Here is a 23,064-nt window from a genome sequence, read left to right on the forward strand (position 1 = left end):
GTGTACCATTCTGTGTTACAGCTTCATTTTTAAGACCACAGCACTCTTTGTCCTGAGCTACATGTAAGTGAGGAAGACTGCTAAATGATGAAGGACTTAAGACAAAGTGCAAGTTATATTAATCATCAGATAAAACCACCATTTGCTTGGACAGCATCTTTAACCATTAAAAGGAGCAGTTCCTTTTCCTGCCATAGCCTTCCCATTCAAAGTTTTTCACACAGCCAGGCCTCGTTGCAGTTGCTCTCACCCAAAGACACTCTGGCAGGAACTGCCCGTCGGTCGATCCAGAAGGACACCCAGGACAACATGACCATGAGAGTGGCAGGGAAGTAGGTTTGGAGCAGGAAGAAGAAGATGTGTCGGCGCAGAGTAAAGTTTATGTAGAGGCGATTGTACCAACCTTTGAGAGAGAAGGGAAGCCAGAATCAGTGAGAACAGCAGGTACTGAGACAAGACCTTTCTTTGCTTCTTTTATTTCTAAGACTAGTAAATCAAGAAACTGAGCTTTCAAATAGACTGTAGAGACTACACTTCAGTGACATAATCCCAAGAGTCCCCTTAAAAGCAGTTAATACAATATTAGGTTTAGCAGTAGTATGACATCAGAAAAAGTCAATCAATACCTGTGCTGCTGTAGAAAGCCAGTCTTGATGTGGTGTGGAATTTTTGTATCAAAAACTGAGACAAAGAAATTTTTTCGTCAGTTTTCAGGGATTCATTCCCATTTTTCCAATACAGCATCAGATCTTCATCAGTGTAAGCATCTTAGGGAAAGAAGAAATACAATGTGATGTGACTTCAGCTTAGAGGTTTAACAAAAGTTAATTCATCCAGTCTTTGGCATGAACTAATGCCACAAGTAAGTTTGCCAACAGCAAAGGAGTTCAAAATATCTCGTCATATAATATACTGTGACAAGAGCAAAAATCCAGATTCAAGATTCAAGAAAACAAATCCTCTTTTTACTTCACATTGAAATGTCAGAATGGCACTCTTCTGAACATCACAGGCTAAAAATAGATAATAGCTCAGGAAATAATGATGGGTAAAACACATTAATTTAGAGGAAGGAGGAAACACGGACACATCAAACTACCTTAGAATGATAAAAGCAAAAGGGACAGGTGGGAAACAAAGGCCCAGAAATATGTTTAAAGTGTAAATTCAAAACTTACAGTATTTGTGCACTAAGTAGCAGGAATGGAGAATGAGAAGAGGGTTATCAAGATCATCAGGGACACAAGGCTTAGGGACAGGAGGCTGGGGGAACAGGGCTTGTTCAGCTGGGAGAAGAGCAGCCTGTGGTGGGGGAAGGTGTCAGCAGCCTTTTCCCAGGCACTTTGACAAAATGGAGAATGAAAGGACAAGGGGCAAGGGATGCAAGTGGACAAGAGGCAAGGGATGCAAGTCTCAGCAAAGGATTGTTCCCAAGCAGGTAAAATAAAACATTTCCAGGATCAGGGCTGTCAAATATTTGAGCATGTTACAGAGAAACCTTGTGGAGCCTGAATTACCTTGCTCAAACCCAACTGGACACAGCCCCAAGCAACCCATCATGAAAAACTCCCTGCTCTCAGCAGGGTATTGGAGCAGCTGACCTCAAGGTCAGTGAAAATTATCCTCTGATTCTGGATTTTGCAGAGGAACATTCAGTTAAATAGCTGGGAGAACCTCAAAATAACCAGATGTTAGTCTTGCCATACACTGGAGAAAGTCTACCAAAAATCTTACTGTTCACATTGCTTTGTTCACCAAAGAAGCTGAGCCCAGATCAGTGTTTGCAGAATCAGGATTATGTCATAGGATGTTTTCCTTGCAAATTCTGGTCTTGCAGCTAGATACACAATACTGCTGAGTCAATAGGACTCCTAGTAACTCTGATGAACTATTTTTTCAGGCTCTTAAAACAGACAGTGTTCTGAAATGTGTCCAGTGAAATGTTTGTGCAGCCAGCCATAGAGCACATCTAGCTAGAAACACAGATACAACATACAGCTTTCCAGCTCCAGGGAACATGTCTGAGAGTCCAGGGGGAAGTGGCTGAAGTCCATGTTGCACATTGCTGTCACTGTGACCCTAGAAATTGAAAATGAGAAAAGCTGGTTTCTATGTGGAGAAATCAAGAGAGAATAATTATCACATAATTATTCTGCATCTTCTAAGCAGAAATACTGCATGATGTTAGTAAAAAATCCACAGGAAAATGCCTACCAATTCTCCATGTTCAAGATAGATGGATTATACACAGAAACTCCAAAGAAAAATGTAATTTCAATATCTATCAAGGAACTATAGCACTACCTTGGACATTACTGTTGTACTAATGTCAGTACAGACATTTCCACTGTGTTTTATATCCAACAAGACTACAATGTAAAGTAACTTCACCATTTTGAATATTTGAATATTCCCTTATGTGGAGTTTAATTAAGGTTTCCACATTTTCCCCATTGCTCAGTTCCCTCCATAGTCACCCCTAGAATGACCCAAGCCTGAGGAATATGACCATCCTTATTGCAAGCCACAAAATTCCTTCAGTACATATATTATTAAGGCAAAAGCAGTTTCTAACAGCTCTCAATAAACCCTTTTAATCTGAGGGGAATATTTCTGGTGCAGGGGTTGTAAAACAGGTACAGCTGGTTTTCAACAAGTGAGATTTGCTTCTGTTAAGTTCTTGTCTTAGCTAAAAAGCTGCAGCAATCACAGCTGCAGTTTTTAAACTAGTCCAGTTGTGCACAATGTTACATAAGAAATTTTCTAGTGGGTCAGTGAACTTTCTCTTGCAGATGGATTTGCAGTGGAGTTCCTGATTTAGGGGGGGCAAATCAGCTGTGACTCATCGTTTCAGAGTCCAACTTACGTTGGCTGTGACCATTTTCTAGATTCATTGCAGATGTTGATAAAGAACTTTTCCTCTGTTCCAGGGATTGTGATCCAAATCCTACCCTGAAATACACAGTCATCACCCCTGAAAGGCACATGCTGTTCATTTTGACTATAAACTAGAGCAAAATTTTGCCATTTGAGCAACATTTTTAGAATGGTTTTGGGGATATGCTCCAGAAGGTATCCTGACCTCCCCTAACTGCGTGCAGCATTTAAGCTTTGTATAACTCAGCCTCATTGAGGTGTGTTGTTTTCTTTCCTTGGCATCACCTGAACTGTGGCACAACCTGTGGTCAATGACAGTTTGTTGGTCAGGGGAAGAACAGAAACTCAGCTCATCAATATGATATTCTTCAATATCATATTGTGCAGTGTCCAGGTGATTTTGAAGGCCCAAAAAAGGAATGAAATGTTCCCCAGTCCAGTGTCAACCCCATGCAGACATCTCAAGATATCTGAGGGCATTCCCAGCACCACTGGACACCCAGGCTTTTTCAGCTGGGTGATGTTCTGAGTGTTCTAAACACCACCAGGCCCAAATCCCATGGAGATTTTCTTTCTCCTTGGATTTTACATATGAATTTATTAATTTAACTTTTGTGCAATCAGCTGTGGTTAACTCATAGACTTCTCTCTTGTGGGTAATATTAAAAAATCACATCATTTCCTCAACAGATTACAGAAATAAACATAGTAGAAAACGTTTCCAAGTTTTTGAAAATCATTTTACCATGGCTGAAGTGAGTAAGTTCCAGAAAGATTGTGAACAGAAATCCTTGGCTACAAAATATTCAAAGGTCACTGTAAACTGAGAGCATGTTTTCTGTCCAGGGGAAATATCCATTTTTTGGGCTCTTGAGCTTTTCTCCTCTGGCAGTGTGTTTTTCTCCACTTCTCTTTTTTCATTCTACTGAAGGAAATTAAATCTGCTGGGATGCTGATGTGAGCAGCCATAAAGGTGGCCTGATTAGAAGGGAAAACTACTGAGGCAAAAAAACCTGTCTGATGAAAAATATGGGCAGAAAAAGGTTTCCCAGCCTGGGAACAAGACAAATCCTTGAGAAGCACAGCTGGCCTCTTTGACATGCAGATAGGGTACCTAGAAACTGGAGACAACCTGAAATACCATCAATAACTGCCAAAAAAAAGTGATTTAACAGGCATTTTATTATCAGAAAAGGTAGGAAATGTTCTTGAAAATAAAAAAGAGTCTGAGAGAACAGAAAACATCATTATCTATTGGCTGCCACAGGTGAAAAATAAAAATTACCAGCATCTCTTGCCTGTTCAAAGTGGTGGCATCCTATACCCCTGGATATAAGAGGCCATAATTTTTGTGCAAAATGAAGGCTTCCTCTGAGACCTTTCCATGCTGCACATACTTTTCTGTTCCTTATAAGGTTGAATTCAGTGCATGAACTTTCTACCAGCTCTTGGACAGCACCAAGGACACCTGGCTGACTCTACACCCTATGACTCAGAGCATGTCTGAAATGAGACTCTGTTGTCTCACTGGTCCCCTCTGAGCCCACTTTGGAGGCTGTTTCAGTTTGTCCTTCCATCCTTTGGATGATTTGGATCGCTTGAGGGTGGTATCAATTGACACCAGCACTGTGCACCCACACAAGCAGCCTGTCCTAAGTGCACCTGAGGGTATGCTGTGGATGAGTTGCTCCACCAATGTAAAGTAACCTGCAACAGTAAATACCCTGGTTAGTTACTGGCTGTTCCATGTGATTGATGGAGGCTAAATTATTGATTGCTGATAGTAATTTGCAATAGTGTAATATGGATATATAGTCACTTTATTAATCATGAGTATTGTTGCCAGTGGTGATTTTAGTGAGTAGTTTACTTTCTAGGGGTGATTTTTGTGGTATTTTTGATAATCTGTAATAAGGTAGAAAAGTTTAGAGGATTAAACCTCCATGTCCTTGTGTATTACAGAATCCTGCAAACCCACAGACACGATCCATGCACACCCACAGGATGGATAACCCTCCAGGGCATGACAGGCATCTCTCAGGATTCTTCCAGCCAACAAATCTACTAGAAAACCAGGAGGTCTTTAATACTGCCATTGCAGATTCAATAAAGTTAAACATTTACATCAACAGGAAAGCACAAAAAAAAAAAAAAAATCTAGACAAACAAGAAGGAAAATAGGATAATTATAGAGGTCACCATCTGGTATATCAGCAGCTTCCAGTTTAATCACACACTGACCCTGGGATGAACATTCCTGCTAGACTAAGCCTTCCACTGACTGCAAAGAGTTGGGGGCATGCTCCCCAGGAGGAGATTATCCTGTTACTGCCCACAGCATGGTTTCTCAGAGTTCCCTGCAAAGCATTTCATACTGGACATTCTGGAAATAGGGCTGTGCCTCAGCAGCAGGAGTAGCAGGATTGGCAGTAGCAATCCTGGTGATCACCAAAGTCAAACCTGGAGCAAAACTGGCAGCAAAGCCTCAGGGGCTGCTCGGGGGAAGCAGGGCTGCCCCCTTACCTCATGCTGTAGAGGACGTGCCCGTCGGGGAACACTCGCAGCATGATATTGTCCGTGGTGGTGTCATGGATGAAAGACCTCTTGGAATGCACAAAGAAGACATCAGGGACCCAGATCTTCTTCACCAGCCTGCCATCAAAGGTCATGCTCTTGTTGTTGGTGCTGGGAAACGAGAGGCGCTCATCCTTCCAGTAGTGCCTTAAGTACAAGGTCATCGTGAAATCCTTCAAAAAAATGAAGAGGGGTCTGTCAGTGCTGCACTCTGCAACTAGGACACACCAAAAAGAAAACTCACCCACCAGAAACATGAGATCTCTCCACTCTCAACTCCTGATTCTTTCCTAGGTCAATGCTCTCTGTCAGTAGATTTTTCTGACAAAATAATTTCAGCCAAAACAAAGCATAGCTGACTAATGAATGTATTACAGTACCCAGTGATGTTCAGTCCCAAACGGGATATAAATACGCCCCAAGAGAAGCAATGCCCTGCAGAAATGATTCTTCAGTTCTGGCAAAATTATCTTACAGGACTATGGTGGCAATAGGATATCAAGAGGAAAAACTGAAAGTTATCTTTCAGTCTAGGCTAAATGGTCAGGCTAAACACTAAGCAATTTATCCCCAAAAGGACTAAATTGTTGCAAACAACAACCAAGTGAGGGAATCATGTTTTCTATCATATAACTGTGTAAATAAAGTTTTTAGGTTTGTTGATGGGGCAGGTATTTCAATCACATAAAGGAAAACATCTGTTTGTTGATCCCAACATCAAACTGACAGCTGCTGCTTTTAGAGCTGAATCTACTCTCACGCCAAGAGATCAAATACACTTATTTTCATTTTATTCCCAATTAAACAAGTTATTATGGGAGCTGCAGCTACCAAGCCTGAGCAGGCAGCAACACAGGCCAGGGTCTCTCCCTAACCATTTTCTCAAACCACAACCAATGAGTTTGGTGACAATGACAATCAGTTACCCTGACTCTGCTTCAAATGTCTGTCTCACAACAGCCTTGCATTTGCCAGCAGGTTTCTCATTACTTTGTCAAAGAAGGCTCTAGTGTCAGTCTTCACCTTGTTGGCTGGCACAGTACAGAGCTGGCCAGACAGAGCTACCTCTGTGACCATGGCAGAGACTGGCCAGGGGGACACTTCTGCTCACCCACCTGCAGGTCCCCACCTTATCAATCTGGTCCCAGGCTCCCTCATCCCAGGGATGCTGCCAGCTCCTGTTCCACACTGTCCACCTTCCCCTTACATCTTAGTCCCAGAGAAACACTTCCAGCAACTACTGCCACTGGCAGAGCTTAGGTTACAGCCTAGCTAGAAGAAACAGCCTCAGGGGCTGAACACCCAGCTCATCAGTTTGACTAGAGCTGGGAAAAAGGAAACCAAAGAAGAGGCACAATTGCTGCTTTCTTGGAGTCAGTGCAAGTCATGGTAGAAGTCAAAAAAGGTGTAAAGAAGAAGAGCCTGGCCTGGCCATGACATGAGATAGAGGGACATGGGGCTCCAGGAGAGGAGAACCATTCTCATGGTTTAACTCCAGCCAGCAGCTCAGGACAACACAGACACTCGCTCAGTCTTCTCTTCCACCAATGGCATGGGGAGTAGACTCAGAAGAAGTTGGGTTAAGAAAAAAACAGTTTAATAAATGAAATAAATATAATGGGAAGAGCAATGAAAAGGAAGACGAAAAGAGAAAGAGGTAAAACTCCACAAGAACAACTGATGCACAATACAGTTGCTGACAGATGCCCAGAACATCATCCAGCAGTGATTAGTTCCTCCCTGCCAACTCCCCCCAGTTTATACACTGGGCAGGATGTTCTGTAGTGTGGAAATCCCTTTGGCCAGTTCAGGTCCTGGCCATGCTCCCTCCTGGCTTCTTGAGCCCCTTCTCACCAGCAGGGCATGAGACACTGAAAAGTCCTTGACTCAGGGTAAACACTGCTGAGCCACATCTAAAACACTGTGTTATCAATATCATTCTCATGCTAAATCAAAAAACAGCACTGCACCAGCTACTAAGAAGAAAATTAGCTCTATCCCAGCCAAAACCAGGACAGCCAGGCAGCCTGAGGCTGTGGCTGCAAAATGTCCCTGGGCACCTCCATCATCAGGGCATAGGGGAATGGGGACCATCAGCCAGGCACCTTCAGCATTGCTTACAGCCTCCACAACAGACTGTCTGAAGGCACAGCACAGGAAGGAACTCAGTTCTTTCCAGGCCACCCTTTTCCCTGCCCTACCAGAAAGAGCTTCTCATCTTTCACCTTCAGTCCCTTTCTCTCTCCAAACAGCCAACACAGTGGCCTCTGCAGTGGCCACCTCTCCTCTCTCTCCAATGGTGCACCAAATGCTGCAAACACAAAGTGGCAGCTGACAACAGCTCCTAAGAATAAAATCCAACCTAAGGAGGCTTTTTCATGGCATGATTCAAAAGAGGCAGTGTGCTGACTGCTTGTTCCTTTCTGACCAGCACACACACTATTTACAAGCAAGAAAAGCAGTTTATTTCCACACTCACAAATAGGAAAGTCCCTCAGGAAACAAGGTTTTACAGCAAATTTGGAGAATGATAGTATCTGCCAGAGGCACAGCCAATGAGTCTACACAAGAACCTCAATTCTGGCAGCATATTTCATGTTTGTTCCATGCTCCAGGCAGCCTCAAGAGCGTGTCCTGCCACTGCACAAACAGCAGCCCATCCACATCAACCAGACAGGCACCGATTTTAAGCCCACATGCATTACACAGCCCCTGGCTGCTCTCACTGTCACGCACAGTCTTGCAGATGCAGTGGGCTGTGGCTGGCAGTGCTTCATTCTGCTCCCTCTTTGGGGCACCAGGCACCTGCTCAAGCAGTGATAGGCAAGGACTGCCCAGCCCAGGGTACCTGATTTTCAGGGCCACTTCAGAGCAGCTTGAAACAAGCCCTGCCTGCAGTGGGGAGACAAGGAGGGCACCCTGCTGCAGGCACAGCCAGCCCTTGAGAGCTTACTGTCCACTCTCCTCCCTGCAACACCCATGCTGGGACAGTCTGCTGGAAAAACACACCAACATAACTCAGACTGACCTGGGAGAGCATTCTTTCCCCCCAAATATGTGTCAGCAACTGCTGTAGAAAGTACTTGTCACGAGCTGGGAAAACAGGAACTACCAACAGTGGAGGGAGAGAACAGACCTCAAAGACTCCTGACAGGCAAGATTTTTGTTGAATCCTGACAGAAAGCACTGTGAGTTATTTACTTGCACTAATTAGGCCTCTTTGCTACTCTGACACTATCTTGATCTATTAGAGCTCCAGTTCTCCTCCTGGCAGCCATTTCTTGTGCTGACAGCACACACCCCACTGCATGAATACCCCCAAACCCTCTCTTTCAATACTCAGGCAGGAAAGCTGCCTGGTTTTAATCACAGAACATAGAATAGTTTTAGTTGGAAAAGACCTTCAAAGGTCATCTAAACCAACCCCTCCAAAATGTCATGAAGATGTAATTGGGCCATATTAAAGAACACTCAACCTAAAGCTCTTCCTTTGTCTTTACATTTTGTCTAGACCACAAAAGGTGCACAAGAACAGGGAGGAAAAGGCAGAAAGAGGAAGGAGCCCTATAGCTTCCTCTTTTCCTCTATGTTCCCCTTTCCACTTCTCTTTCAAGAGTTTTTATTCCATTTACTACAATTAAAAAAAAAAAAAAACAAATCAGCACGAAACAACCCAAAACCAAAAAGTAAAGAATGTGTGAGCACTCATGTGAATTGAATGGTTCCCTAAGGAAGAAAACTCCTGAAGCAAGCACAGCTTATGTGAATTTTACCATATAGCTTCAAACCTTCATATGCCACAGTGCTGATTATTCTCCCATTCAAGGTCCCTTTTCTCTTCACACTTTTAATCTTTCTGTGGAGGTAGAGAGGTAAGACTTTGATCATTTGGTTTTATCAAGTCTTTAGTTCTGATTATCAGCCTCTTTGAATTTCAGAGATGCTGCTATTACTTTCATCTGACCAATGATTACAAGCCCACAGGTTTCAAGTCAGAAGGTCTTTTTATGACTTTAGAAATAACTGAGGCTTAGAAGAGGATTACGTACCATGTCAACCTCAGAAATACTGTCCAAGCTTTCAACTTGCACATCTACCCCAACAGGAATTGCAGGGCCTGAAAGAGAATGAGATTTAGATATGTAAATAAATGTTCTTTCATGTAATCTGCATTTAATTAGCACTTCTAAGGTGACATGCAAACATTTCTGAGCTTATGTTGTACATCTCTGTCAATGGTTCTTCAGGAGGGGGCTGGGGAAAGAGTTAGTGAATAACCATGTAAGGGCCCTTTTGAAATATTAAATTATCTTCCCCTTGGGATATGCTGTAATGTTGGCACTTTGCCAGTTAATCCAGAGTTTTGATCAAGCATTTGCCTATGTTTTTAAAACTTGAGCCATCCCATCTGAATGAACAAATTTAGCCCCAAGGACACGAGACTGAGATGAAGACATGGCAAGTAATGAGCTTTTCCTTGGAGGTTTCTCATTTCTTACCAACAAGCCACATTAATCTCTCAAGAGCTCATCACCATTTTGGTTCATATTACTCACTGATGATATTGCTAGTTTTCCACAGTAGTTTTAAAATTAGAGACCAAAGAGTTCACAGAGAGTAAACAAGCAAAAAACATGCCATAATGAATGGACATTCCTCTATTACTAGAAATCCTATATCAAAACTTCACTATAGACTGCTGCTTATTAATGACCAGGACCTGCTCAGATGACTCCCAAATTCTGGTGGTAGGTGCCTACTGAGCCAAGCACACCCAGCACAACAAAGCAGGATCTGCTGAGGAGCAGTGCAGGTGGATCCAGGGTTTCCTGGTGCTCCCAGTGTGGGGCAGTGGGTCTCACAGGGCTCACACCCACAACCCTGTCCAGGGCATGTCTCAGCCTGGGCACCTCCAGTGAGACAGACCATGCCAAAGGAAGCAGAAGCTCTGCAGATGTGTCTGAGACTTATCCAGCAGAAATTAATTTTCCAAGGACCATAGTGTCCTCCATGAAGATTTGCAAAGACTTTTAGCACCTAGATTTTGAACTTGATTAGCAGTCAGCAATACATAAGATGCACTGCAATCCCTTTGTGGACTCAGACCCGTATTTGCAGCACCACAAACAGCAGGGCCTGCTGCATGCACACATTCAGCTAGAGCAGCATCTTCCTCGAGGCCACATCAAAGCTCTGAACACACTACAAGTCTAACCAGAGAGCAGAAATGTTGCTGAGAGAGCAGCACACTTTTGCAAGCTGCTGTCCATCCTGCTCCTGTACCTGCAGCAGCAAGAACACAGACATCTTCAGGGATTTTGAACACAGCCTTTTGCCACATGCACAGCCCCAGCCTACATGTCACAAACACCTACATGTCACATCCAGACACACAGCTGTGCACTACATACTTTAAAAAAATTGCCAGCAGTCGTTTGCAACTGAGAGAAAGAATTTTTCTATGACATTTCTCTTGCTCAGTAAAACATGCTTTGGTTTGTTGGGGCATTTTTAAACCTTTTTTTTAAAGGTAGCAAAAAAGCACCGTATCTGTGGTGACAAGAGACATTTTGATGTACAGTACAATCAACAGAGAAACAGCACAAGCTGAGGGCTGTGTGCCCAACACATGCTGGGAGCCCCCCACAACTTCCAGACTGCAAGAGAGACTTCGTGTATGAATCCTTAATTTAGCCTTGATTCAGGAAATCAACACCCGTGCAAAGTCTATTTACTGCTGTGATTTTTATGCGTCTCTGAGCACTAATCACAGATTAAAAAATAACAAAAAGCAACAACAAACAACTAAAAACCAATCTCATAAACATAAGAACACTGCCAAGCTGGTATCTGTCCCTCTTTCCTATTCATTCCCTATCTGCCCTTGAAGATAAAACACCATGTTCTTTTCTTTGCTCATGTTCCTGCATCAAAGACTCAAAACCCAGCAGTTATCTCATTGTAAGGACAAAGCCCAAGGTTCAGTCTGGAACTGACACAAAGCTTTATTAAATCCAAAGTAAAGGGTGTTCCACGTTAAGCTGGATGGTCTGGAAAGTCCTTGAAAGAAGAGGTATGAGGCTGGATTAGGTGTCTTTTCTCCAGTTAATCACAAATTTGGGGTATGATAAAACACTAATAGAGAGAGGGAGAAATTATTTGAACACTGGACTGAAATGTTTAGATGTTACAGAAATACAAAGATGAGTCTGTAAAACCAATTTATCAGCAGAAATATTTTCTCTGCCTTTTTGGGCAAACTCCTACTACAATCAGCAGGAGTAATCACTGCATTTTCCTTCTCTCTGCTCTTCACTTAGCACCTGGGGCTGAAATGTGAATGAGGATACACTGGGACACCAAGATTCTTTGGAGGAGGCTCAGACAAGAAGCTGGAGTGAGCAGGGAAGGGTGAGTGAAGGGTCAGGGAGGACAGTGCAAATTTTGCTGCCTATGATCATCAAGTCCTGTTCTCACTGATGAGCATAAGTGATAATGATAACTGCATATTCACTCTGCCCATCACTCTGCAAAACTTCAGGTAAGATGCAGCTTTCAGAGGTACTTGATGCAAACAACATTGAAAGTGCATGCAGCTTCTGAAGCAAAGCAGAAACCCTGTCTAAAAATGACCTCTTCAAACCACAGAAACAAACCCTGGGTTTCCTTGAAGGTCATGTTGGCTACAGCACATACCATTGAATTAAATGGCTGTTGATCACTCAGAGAGAAATGTCAGGAGGTCTTTGATCTCATTAACCCATGGAGACAATTAGGAACTGCTAGCTTTTGAATTCTGTTCCTCTGGAAACTGAACAGTTGGGCCACAGAGGCTCACTCAGGGTGTTTTGCCAAATTCTTCATCAAATGACGCTAGGGATGAGCAAAAAGAAAAAACCCTCTGTATTGAGAGGGAGCAGAGCATGATGAGGGTGTGAAAGTGAAGGAACAAGAACAGCTCAGATAGTAGATGACAAACTGAACTGGTAGGTAAAACAACTTTGATTACAGCATTAGATTACATGCAAAAAACCCTCATCAACCAGTCTTTCTTTGTCATGAACAATATTTTATCAATATTTTATCAATAGTCACCTTTTCTTCAGAAAGAGGAAATACAGAAGGATCATCCTAGGCAATTATGAGCAACAAAAGACTTGAACACGGTTAACACTGAAGAGATCTCAAAGCTCAGGCTCCTCTCTAGGATGTTCACTCCTGAACAGGAAGCTAAATGGATCCATGTGAAAGCTGGGGATACAGCTCATAAAAGGGAGCAGAGCTGCTTTGCTCAAAGCCCTGAAGTCCAGCATAGTTTTTCAAATCACACTTCAGAGTCTCCGAAAATATCAGTCAAATTAATGGAATTTTGGGTTGGTTCTGACACAAAGAAAACTTTGTGGCTTGTTTCATATTACAAAAACTCCAGATTGAGTATCACACTCTGCCCCAGATTGAATGGGATGTCTGGCCTTGGGCTAAACTCAGGAGGTTTCCACAAGTCCCGTGCAGGAATGACTTCAGAAGGAGCCTAGCATTAAAGCCTGTTACATCCCAGTGTGCCTCCACACCTAAAAACACCAACCAGTGAGCAGCACAAATGCTTCAAAGAGTGAGTCAGTTCCCAGTCACAACTGGGCACAAACGTGGTTTTTATTTCTGAACAATGGATCAGGTTTTGGAAGATAGAGAAGAGCACGCTACCATGAAGATGCCTGGACTTAGTTTTCATTCCAGCTCTGAAACTAAAGCTTTGTCACATCTCTTTAATTTTTCTCTTTGGCAGCACTTTCAAAGGCTCATTGTTTCTCTCTGAGACAGTCTCTCTCTGAGACAGTGTCCACTCATCTGTCTTTGAAGGAGGGAGGCAGATGAAGGCCCTGGGAAAAAAAATATGTATATGGCAAATGAGTAGGTTTGAGATTTCTATATTGGCAGGTATCTCATGGTTAGCCAGAGAGATTGTAAATGTCTGTAAGAGATCCCATGTCTGCAAGATGCAAAACAGCTTTCAGTGTGGGTTTTGGGGTTTTTTTGTACATATGTGTGTATGTGTGTGTGTATTTACTTTTTAATGAATGTATATCTGATCAGGATCTCTCAGGCAGCCAGCACCAGGACATGCTCATCCCCTGCCTCAGTACTGCAGGGCTTTGTCCCTCTGCAGCTCACAGATGGCTGCCCATCAGCAGACAAGCAAATTCTATTCCAGCCCTTGTCACTAGCACTCAGTGAACTACTTGTGCTCTTCATCCGTCCTGGCAAAAGCACTGCCCAGAAAGGGCAGCAAGGACCAGCTGACATTAGGCTACTCGGCTATGAGCAAATATAATAAAAGTAAAGCATTAGGCTGGTCCTCAGTAAAGAAGATACAGCTATTTTAAGTATCAACTAAAGCTGCTTATTCACAGGCTCCCTGTAAAATACGAGATGTCATAAATGAAATGCTTAAAATGGGTGTTTAAGGAAGGCAGCAAAACAAACATTTACATAATCTTTAAATATTAATAATAGTAAATAATACCTGAACATCTGCTAGCTAGAACAAGGTCACTGTCATGGAGATAACTCCCTAAGGGTCAAAAACCCTGCAGTCTCGTTTAGCTTATGGAGGCTTTTTGACCATCAGAAAAGCAAAAAACCTTTGTCATTGCCTCTGTAGGCAATTGCCTGTCTCTAATGGGCTGAGGGCAGGCAAGAAGCCATGCTTATTGGGCTGTTAATAACACAACTTACACAACATTTGTTTGCTCACTTGCTCTTTACAAAGATACTTTCTCTTGAAACACCCTTCACCTTTCTCTAATATTGCTGGGTTTTTGTTTTTTTCATTTCGCGTTGCATAACCCCAGCCCATTGGTCACAGCTGTGTTGGGCTGGCTGGTTGTCAACGTGGCCACCATAAAGCAGCTCATATCCTGTCCCCTTTTCAACTTGAGGTGCAGGCTGGCCCACCAAACTTGGGAACCACCAACAGTACTGGAGTTTTTTAGTCTTAATGCCACTCACTATTTACTTACGGTATTATTCTAATTTTCCAGAAGTGAGGTGCCTTTCCCAACTGCAAGGTAACACGACAGACCCAATGCAATGACACAGGGCTGGAATCACAATTAGATCCTCTAGATTAGTGAGGGTCTTAGGGCAGTGACCAGTTACAGTCATGGTATCCCACAGGCTCCTCTTCCCCACTTCTGCAGTGCAAGAGCCTTTTTATGCTCCACAGGTCAGTCCACATCAGTTTGACTGACATTGCCACAGCAAGAGCTGGGACGACTCACGGTGCACAGAGAATCACTGTGACTGCCTGTCACAAATAATGTTACAGACAAAACTAAGATCATATCTTACCAGACTTTTGTTCCCTTTCCTTTCTGTTTTTTCCATCAGGCTTATCATCTGTCACTAAAAACACCCTGTGAAACTCTGCAGCTGAGCAAGAACCTGTAGCACCCGCTATCTCTGTGTGTCTGAGTCAGGCTTTCCAAGGCTGGAGCATCAACAAAGCTGTTCTATGCTTTGCTCCTCATCACATGCAACTTTGCTAATACCACACCTTTGTCCCAAGAATCTTTGCAAGTTAAGGAGCTTTTAAGCAATTTTTTTTTTTTTTAATCATGTTTTTCCCTTTATAAGAAAAGGAACTTTCTCAGCAAAAGTTCTTAGGGTATTTCTCAGTTTTATGAACTTTACTTCAGATTTTGGCTCTAGAAGAATCTTGATGCCATGATGGGAGGTAGTATGGTAAAACAAGGCAAAAGAGAAATTAAAATGCAGTTCTATATAGACTAGAAGAGTGACTGTGTAATTATGTCTCTAATTATGTCTGTTTGGTGTGTCTGTCTGTGCTCAAATGCGTTCTTCAAGGACCTTGTGACACTGATGAAAATAGTTAAATTCAGATCTGTTTCCAGAAATACAGTGCAGTGGTGCCACTGGGCGCCAAGCCATCAGCACAACAGAACAAAATCCCACAGCTTCCCCCCAAAACAGGCATGATGCCCTGACATACATACAGTTAGGAGGAAAAAAGTTTAAAAATCACTGTGGTTCCCCAGCTGTCTCCATCTGAGTCAATGCAGGGAGTTCAAATACCCTCCCAGAGAAGCCCTATCAGGCCACCCATCACATCAGCAGGTCTTTTGTCCAGAGGACTGATCAGCTGCTGAGAGGACAGATCAGCACCTTCAGTTTGTCCATATCAGGAACAAGTTCCAAAAATTGAGACTGGCTTTAAAAAAAAAAAAAAAAAAAAAAAAAATCACAAAACCTAAGACAGAGTGCTCTGACCTTATAGAATGGGAGGGCATACCTGAGATTTAAGGAGGCATGTGCACTTTGGTGAATTCACACTTTTACAGCTGATTCATAAAGAAGCCCAGTGCCTCCAGAGCCAGCTCCCAGACCTCATCCCTGAGCCTCAGCTGCACCCAGGGCTCAGTGTGCTCCCACCAGCCCCAGGGAGATCTGCCTATGCTCCACCCAGAGGGCAAGTTAAGGCAAACTCTGCAACCCTAGAAGTAGCAGATCAAGTTTATCACTGATTAGAAAAAAGTTACCTCAAGTGTTTAAGCTGGACTACAACTTACTGGTAAGTAACATTGCAAGGGCAGGAAACACTGACGATGACAGGTTTTGAACTCTGGAGTTTGAAAATATATATATATGTAAAGTGAGCAGGGGTCAGCACTGCGCTCTCAGAAGGGCACACCTGAACTGAGGAAACATCTTTTCAGCTGCATCAGGAATGGGCAGTTGGAGCAGCTCTGTTCTATGGACCAGGTGCAAAGGGCACAACACTCGTGTGTCCCACTGGGCAGGGAGAGGTAGCACTTCACCCTAGATGGCCAATTGACAAAGGATGCAGCATTAGTCATCCAGTGAAAACCACAGAAATCTCTGTCCTTAGCTCTGGAAGGATTTGGTTATAGATGTAATCAGAAGAGGGATTGCCAGCAGTTTTTGTTCAGGTACTCTCTTATCTCTGCAGCAGTGAGTCTGGAAAGGTCAGACAAGCACATTCCTGTAACTGGGTGTGACTGAAGGCAGAGTGAAGTTGGCAGAGGTCTCCCTGCCCACTCTTTAATTCACTTATGAGAGTTTGAGACAAGATTTTTTTTCTGGACAAAAGTATTCTATTTTCTCCTAGTAATGAAGAGCTGTGATCCACCCAATGAGTTCTTTACTCGCAATTTAACCACATCAACTAAAAAGCTCATTGCAACTTCTCAACCAAAAGTGAATATTAAAACCTGCAGCTTGTTCCTCTTCTCAATAGAGTGGAACACTTACTGGGAGGGTCCATCCTGAGCTCTGCGGAATGCCAGCCAAAACCAGAGTCAACTGCAGCAACAGGAAGGAATTTAGGAAATGTACAGAGCACAGAGGGCAATGAGAATGAGCAAGAGGCCTCTCTGAATTGGCACCAAGTCTTTTCCCTTCACAGAAGCATCTGGACAGAGGTTTGTTTGCTTGTTGTTTAATTAGATTGTTAATTGGATAATTAGATTATTCTCAATTAGATTAGCAGGAAATCAAGAGAACTGTTTTATTCTCACCTCCAAAGGCCGGCCGCATGGTGAAGTCGTGTTCGTTGACTCTGAGAAGCTGCTCCGTCTTTCCTTTCCAAGCCTTGGTCAAGTCACGATTCCTCTTAAAGATGTGGCTGCAAGAGACAGCAATAGCATTGTTCTGACATCTCTGTGCCTAAGTGCCACCCTGCCAGCCCCATTCTGGAGCCACAGGAGCAGCAGCTTTGCAGGCACAACCCCAGGACTGTGGGGGGACTGCCAGCACCAAACCCAGACACAGCTCTGCCTTTGCACAGCATTAGCTCAGACCTTTGTGCCCCACAGGCAGCCCTGCTCCCTCTGCCCCCTCCAAGGACATGGTGCTCCTTCTGCCCCAGAAAGCCCAGCTCCCAGGGAGGCACAAGGGGAGAGCACAGCATCTCACAGGAGCTGGATGCAGCAAATGTAGCAGTAGAAGCAGCTGGCTGCCCCACATTACCTGGCCAGGATTTGGCCAGGTACCAAGGTAATACTGTCATGATAAAGCTCTTTTCAGTGCTAGTCACGCAATGACATACAGTTCTTGGAAACTGCTCCACGAACTTCACCAATTCAGTGCCAGCAGTCTGTGTGGACGAAGGGTCTTCTGGCTTTCAGCAGCAACAAAACCTCCCATTCCTCCCCACAACAGCAGAAAGAGAGGAATTCTATCTAAAGAAGCCTTCAGTCCTTCACTTTTCTGAACATTAAGGTAGGAAAAATTCTAACTTTTTATTTGAGATATTGTATGATAAAAGTGGAGAAAGGACGACAAAAAACCCCTGAGAAAAGTGCAAGATAGTCACTAAAATCATATAAGGGCATAACTAACCAGCAGACTAACAAACTGCATGCCCTTCTAGAAGAAAATCCAGATCAGCATCTGACTGCTCTCCAGTGGTGCAAATGGAAGACCTGGACCATTCAGATTCCTCAATCCCTTTGCTCTGGACATAAAAGCTGATAATGTTACAAGCACTGCTGTAATTAGCTAGTTTCCAGTAACTTACTAAAAATAATGATGATTAATAGAATGAACTTCATACAAAAGGTTCTGGTTCCTTTTTCTGTATGGGAGAAATATTACTGAAAACAAAGAACAAAAAATCTTGGAGGAAAAATAAAGAGACTACTTAGGCTTAAAGGCTTGGTCAAGAATTCAGTAATTCTGAATTCTACTAAACAATCACCCCACTCATAAGTGTGGGTATGGAAAAGGATGTTCTTAGCTTCCTAAAAATATAAAGCATGATAAGTATGAGACGAAAGGAGCATAAATCACAAATCAGAAGAAAAGTTTCCCATCAAAGCACTCATTTCAACAAAGTAATGATTAAACCTGAAGGATGTTGATAGCTGCTGGTAACATCAATAACCCATTTCCTCACAATAAGGAGGTGAAAAGGAAGCAACGGAAATTAAAATTCATTGTATCAAATAGATGTTTTGAAGGAATATAACCCCTTGTATCCCAAGGCACATGCTACATACGAAAAGCTGGATCTCCCTCAGATTATTTTGGGCTCCTGCTTCACTTGGGTTGTCAGAGTTTCTCTCCCTGCTGGCTGTGAGGCAGAGCCAGCTGGAGCAAGCGCCCTCCCGACAAGGCTCCATCAATGGTTACTGAAAGCAGGGGTGTAAAAACAAGCACAACCATTAATGGGAATGGTTGGAGGCAGAAGTTTAGCTTTTAACTGCTTGCTGCAGGGGGGAAGCTTTGCTTTGCTGCAAAGTTAGCACTGCTGCCAAAGCTCTCCCCTTCACCATCCGCTGCACAGCCTCTGTGCCCAAAAAACTGGAAGACCAGAAAAAGGATTTCCCATGTCTGCTTGACTCTAATTATCAGGGAAAAGCCAAAGTACAAGTGAATTGTCAATCAAGTCTCTCTCCTCAAAGAAGGGGGTAAAAAAAGTCTAATTAAAGATCCAATAAACAATTGGACTGCACATTTCACAAGGAATTAGTGTGGAAAACCCTGGCAATATTATCTTGTAAATCAATGGCACATCCTCACTGAAATGCTACCTTTCAATCAATTCTTTAAAAATCGTCAAACAGGAAAGAGCTCGCAGGAGAGCTGCTGAAAACATTCTGTGCCTGCAGAGGTTTCAGAGGGCTGGCTGGGGACACTGTCTCAGGAAGAAAAGAGGTTTTCAGGCACATCCTGAGCCAGGAGCTGCATTTAATAACCATCATTTAATCACCAGTTCGTGCCCAATCCTTCAGGTATTATGACGGCCGATTCAGATTTTACAGAAAGAGCTCTGACAGTGTCTTTTAAATCAAACTAATACATTTTAAAAGTTCTTGTATTGAGATATTTATAATGACAGGAAGACTACACAGCCTTTAAAACTTATTACAACTTTTGTTTATTTAATTCAATTCAAGACCAAGTTTATTTGAAAAAGAGATTTCTTTATAATAGTGTTTGCCACCAGCTGAGCTGTATCTTCTGCCCTGCTCTGGCAGGTACCCCATACCAGCCCCACTGCTGTTTGGCACAGGGAGCATCTCATTACCTGCAGCAAAGGTGACACCAGCTGCCAGTGCTCTTGGGGAGCTGAAGGGTGCTCTGAACATGCTGCCCACAGGGTGCCTTTACTGACAATCTGATCACCAGTATCTCATAAATCCTCCCTGATGTCCTTATGGTCTGCAGCATTTCTGATTAGAGATTTGTCAGGGTTTCTTTCAGCTTTATGCACGCTCTGCAATTCACCACTATTCATTTAAATCCACCCATTTTCCTTTGTCTTTTTTTGCCATATTTTTCATCTATCATTTTATTGCTGTTTAGATTTAATTCAAGGGTCATGAATTTGATAAATATGACTTCTGTGAAGAATTGTTTCAGTTTAAAGAGGAGAGGTGACAGATAGCTCACTGTGCTTCTGTAAAGGCTTCTCTATTACTGCCTTAATTTTTTAAAATATATTTTCCTTTCCGGTCATTTTACTCAGAATTGTCTCAATTGCATAAAATAGATGCCTTTTCTACTGCCAAGTATATCAAAGAAAATTAATTCTTGATGGCATGAGAATTTACAGATAAGAGCTCAGCAGGATACAAAAAAGAACAGGTGTCTATGCAGATAATTCAGACCTTTCCAGAGCAAGATAAAGAACTTTCTAATTGGAGCCAGTCCTCATCCTGTCAGGCACAAGGCAATGGCCAAGTGGTGAGCCTGAAAGGAAACATGGTCTCCCATCCTGAGTGTGGCACAGCTGCTGGCAGCCAGAGTCTGGCAGGATTCTGCCCCTTCCCCTGGAGAACTCAGAATGGATTTTGGTCACAAGATGGGGCCTTGGTTCAATTATATATTGGGATGCAGAGAAGCATTTCTACAGTTTCAGTGAAAATCTTAGCACTCTTCAGTACAGTCTCTGGGGGAGAAAATCCCCAAAATGCATTAGGTGAAGGCATTGTTCACTATGTGTAGCAGCCACAGCAAGCTGAAGGAGATGCACACTGTGTAAACCCAGCGCCAAGGAAGGGACAAGGGACAAGACCTGTTTTTCTAACCACCAAAGCATGTGACTACTGCAACACAAAGCCCTAGAAGCTGAATGAAAAAGAGAAGGTACAAGAACAGTTTATGACTGTCATAACAATTAGTTCACTCCTAGGCAAGGATTCCAAATTGTACTATTATTACTGTACAATTATTACTATTATTGTACTGTGTTATGAGGGTATCTTTAAACTTAATATGCATGGATCATATGGGATCAAATATGGTTGAGAAATTTCTGACAAACTGGGAACATCAAGATCCTCGATTTTGGTGAAGTCTCTTTCCAATGCCTGTCAGGGCCACCAATTCAAGTGCTTTAGGAGCCCCAGCTGGCCAGGCAGACCTGGCATCTCCACAGGATAGGTCTGTCTTGAACTGGGTGGCCACACCAGTCTCTATTGCTTTCAGAGCCTCAGGGAAGAGGTACTCTGTTGCCCTACCTCTGGATGTAACATACTTCACATTTACTAATCTGTGGGCTTATGTTGGGAGCAGGAAGGAAAGGAAAGGGACTTTCCTTGCCAGATTTCTAGAAAAACTAAATCCGACTCTGGAAAAGGATGGACACAAACTCAAAGGATGTGCACAGTCACTGCTGTCATACACATTCTCTTCTCCCTGCTCTTGTTTCACATTGCTCTTTTGCCACAGCTGATTCTGCAGTGTTGGGAAAAAAGCTTCAGGAGACATCAAACCTTGCACCAGTTTCAGCAGTGCCCTGGATGAGACCCCCAGGCTAGCCATACACCTGTAAAAAATGGCTATCACTGAAGCATGAACAAACTCCAAATTTTTTGAGAAACCCCCATAGAGCAAAGGGGGTCCGTGAGGGCTGGGAGGTACCACAGGCTAGAGGATATGTCTTCAGTATCCAGTTGAAAATGGGAAAAATGCAGCTCCACAAGGCAATGGAGCTGCTGGCAGCAGCAGTTTAAGCAGGGATCACCAGAATACTTGCTCCAGTGGAATGATCTTTGGAAAAAAAGTCTGTGTGCTGAGCCTTGTGCTGCTGTGTCCTGGTGGTTGCCTTCTGCTCTGGGTCCCAACCAAAGGCTGGCATGTAGCATGCCCTGAAAGTGGCATCTCTAATGAAATTCTCTAAAGCATTGACCACTTCCAAAAAACTCGGCAGGAATTCTTTAGCTAAGAAGAGCCCAAAGCCACTTCTATATCAAAGGCAGTTTTTCTGCTGTTGAAGCATGAGGCTTTGCACAGCTGGTAGGAGAGAGGAACAGGCAGACTCAGAGTCAGGAGGCACAGGTCACTGGAAACATGGCATTCACTGGCATAACAGAGGGAACTCCTGAGTTCTCAGTTCATGCAGAGCAATAAACATTACCAGAAGCATTATCAGCAATTCTTATAGAGCAGTAAATATTAACAAAACCACTAATTTTCAGAGTTTCTTTTTGTCTTTTGGAATTTGTTTACTATTTATGTTAGGCAGCCACTGCTGAGCTACTGTAAAGCATCCAAAACTGTTTCAAAAACTCAGCACTTGCTTGGCACTTGGGGTAAGGCTGATGCTCTGAGGAAGATCCAAGCACAGCTCTATACACTGTACAGCCAGTACTATGCTCAGCAACTCTGACCTGCCCTGGCAGCACGAGCCCTAACTGTGTGCACAGCTCTCTGGAAAATCCCAGCTATCAACATAGCAGCACAGACCATCTGACTCACACATCTGCCCCTTTCCACATTTACCCTGTTTCCTTCAGCACCAGGCTCTTCTTCCTCTGTGTAAATCTATTCTCTGGTGTGCAGGTGAGGCTGCGGCAAACATGCCCATCCCAGCAGTCACCCAGGCGACTCCGAAAAATGTTTTTACTTCACAATTAATTTATCACTTGAATTCTCCAAACAAAATGTAATGCAAAATTTTTTAACCAACAATGCTGTTATAGTTCTAGAGCCCTTGATTTCATGCACTATTGGTACATCTTACATATCAGCAAGAACACCCTCAGCTTCATAGAAGCAAGTATCACTGATATCCTTCAGTTTTTCAACATAAATGGCATAGACTGTACACCATGGGAAATGTAAAAAATTACTATCAAAGTATAAAGCCAGAAACTGCTACTCGATGAGCACACACCAATTTCCTACGCAAAGCCTAGATTCTCCAGAGCATAACCCGAGTCTTGGGCAACAGTCAGGGCAGTGCTGCACACAGGCAGTTGCTTCTTCATGTTATACCTCAATATAGGAGAGATGTGTTATCAGTGAGGGGGGGATGCAGGAGTAAGAGAAAATTAAATGCAAGGCAGTGTCTAATCAAGCAAGGATTATCCATTCAGCATCCTGAGCGGACACCGCTCATCAAAAAAATAATGTGTTACAATGTATTAACACAAGCAGCGGGCAGTGCTTTGTCTTCTGCTCTGTTAAAACTCATGGAAATATCAGCACTGTAGAAACCGCAAATTATTTTCTCCAAGTTCAAATAAAGTGCAAAACTTTTAAGGCAGGGAATAGCTCTACTGCAGGGGAAATTGATATATAAAGGATTTACACTATTTCATTACTTCAAAGCAAATAATCTTT

At 43.1% G+C, this 23,064-nt stretch overlaps 1 protein-coding gene across 1 annotated transcript in view; it reads right to left on the minus strand.

The window, feature by feature from the left end:
• LOC306798103 (gamma-aminobutyric acid receptor subunit rho-2) overlaps window positions 1–23,064 on the minus strand; it is a 32,336-nt gene that overhangs the window by 7,816 nt on the left and 1,456 nt on the right. Inside the window, exons 2-7 of the mRNA XM_079297964.1 lie at window positions 17,010–17,116; window positions 9,501–9,568; window positions 5,401–5,624; window positions 1,997–2,079; window positions 627–767; window positions 251–403 (exon numbers count right to left, since the gene is read on the minus strand). Coding sequence (XP_079154090.1) covers window positions 251–403; window positions 627–767; window positions 1,997–2,079; window positions 5,401–5,624; window positions 9,501–9,568; window positions 17,010–17,116 — 776 coding nt within the window. The remainder of the gene's footprint in view (window positions 1–250; window positions 404–626; window positions 768–1,996; window positions 2,080–5,400; window positions 5,625–9,500; window positions 9,569–17,009; window positions 17,117–23,064) is intronic.

This window comes from Erithacus rubecula (genome assembly GCF_903797595.1).
Source record: "Erithacus rubecula genome assembly, chromosome: 2".
Lineage (NCBI taxonomy): Eukaryota > Metazoa > Chordata > Aves > Passeriformes > Muscicapidae > Erithacus > Erithacus rubecula.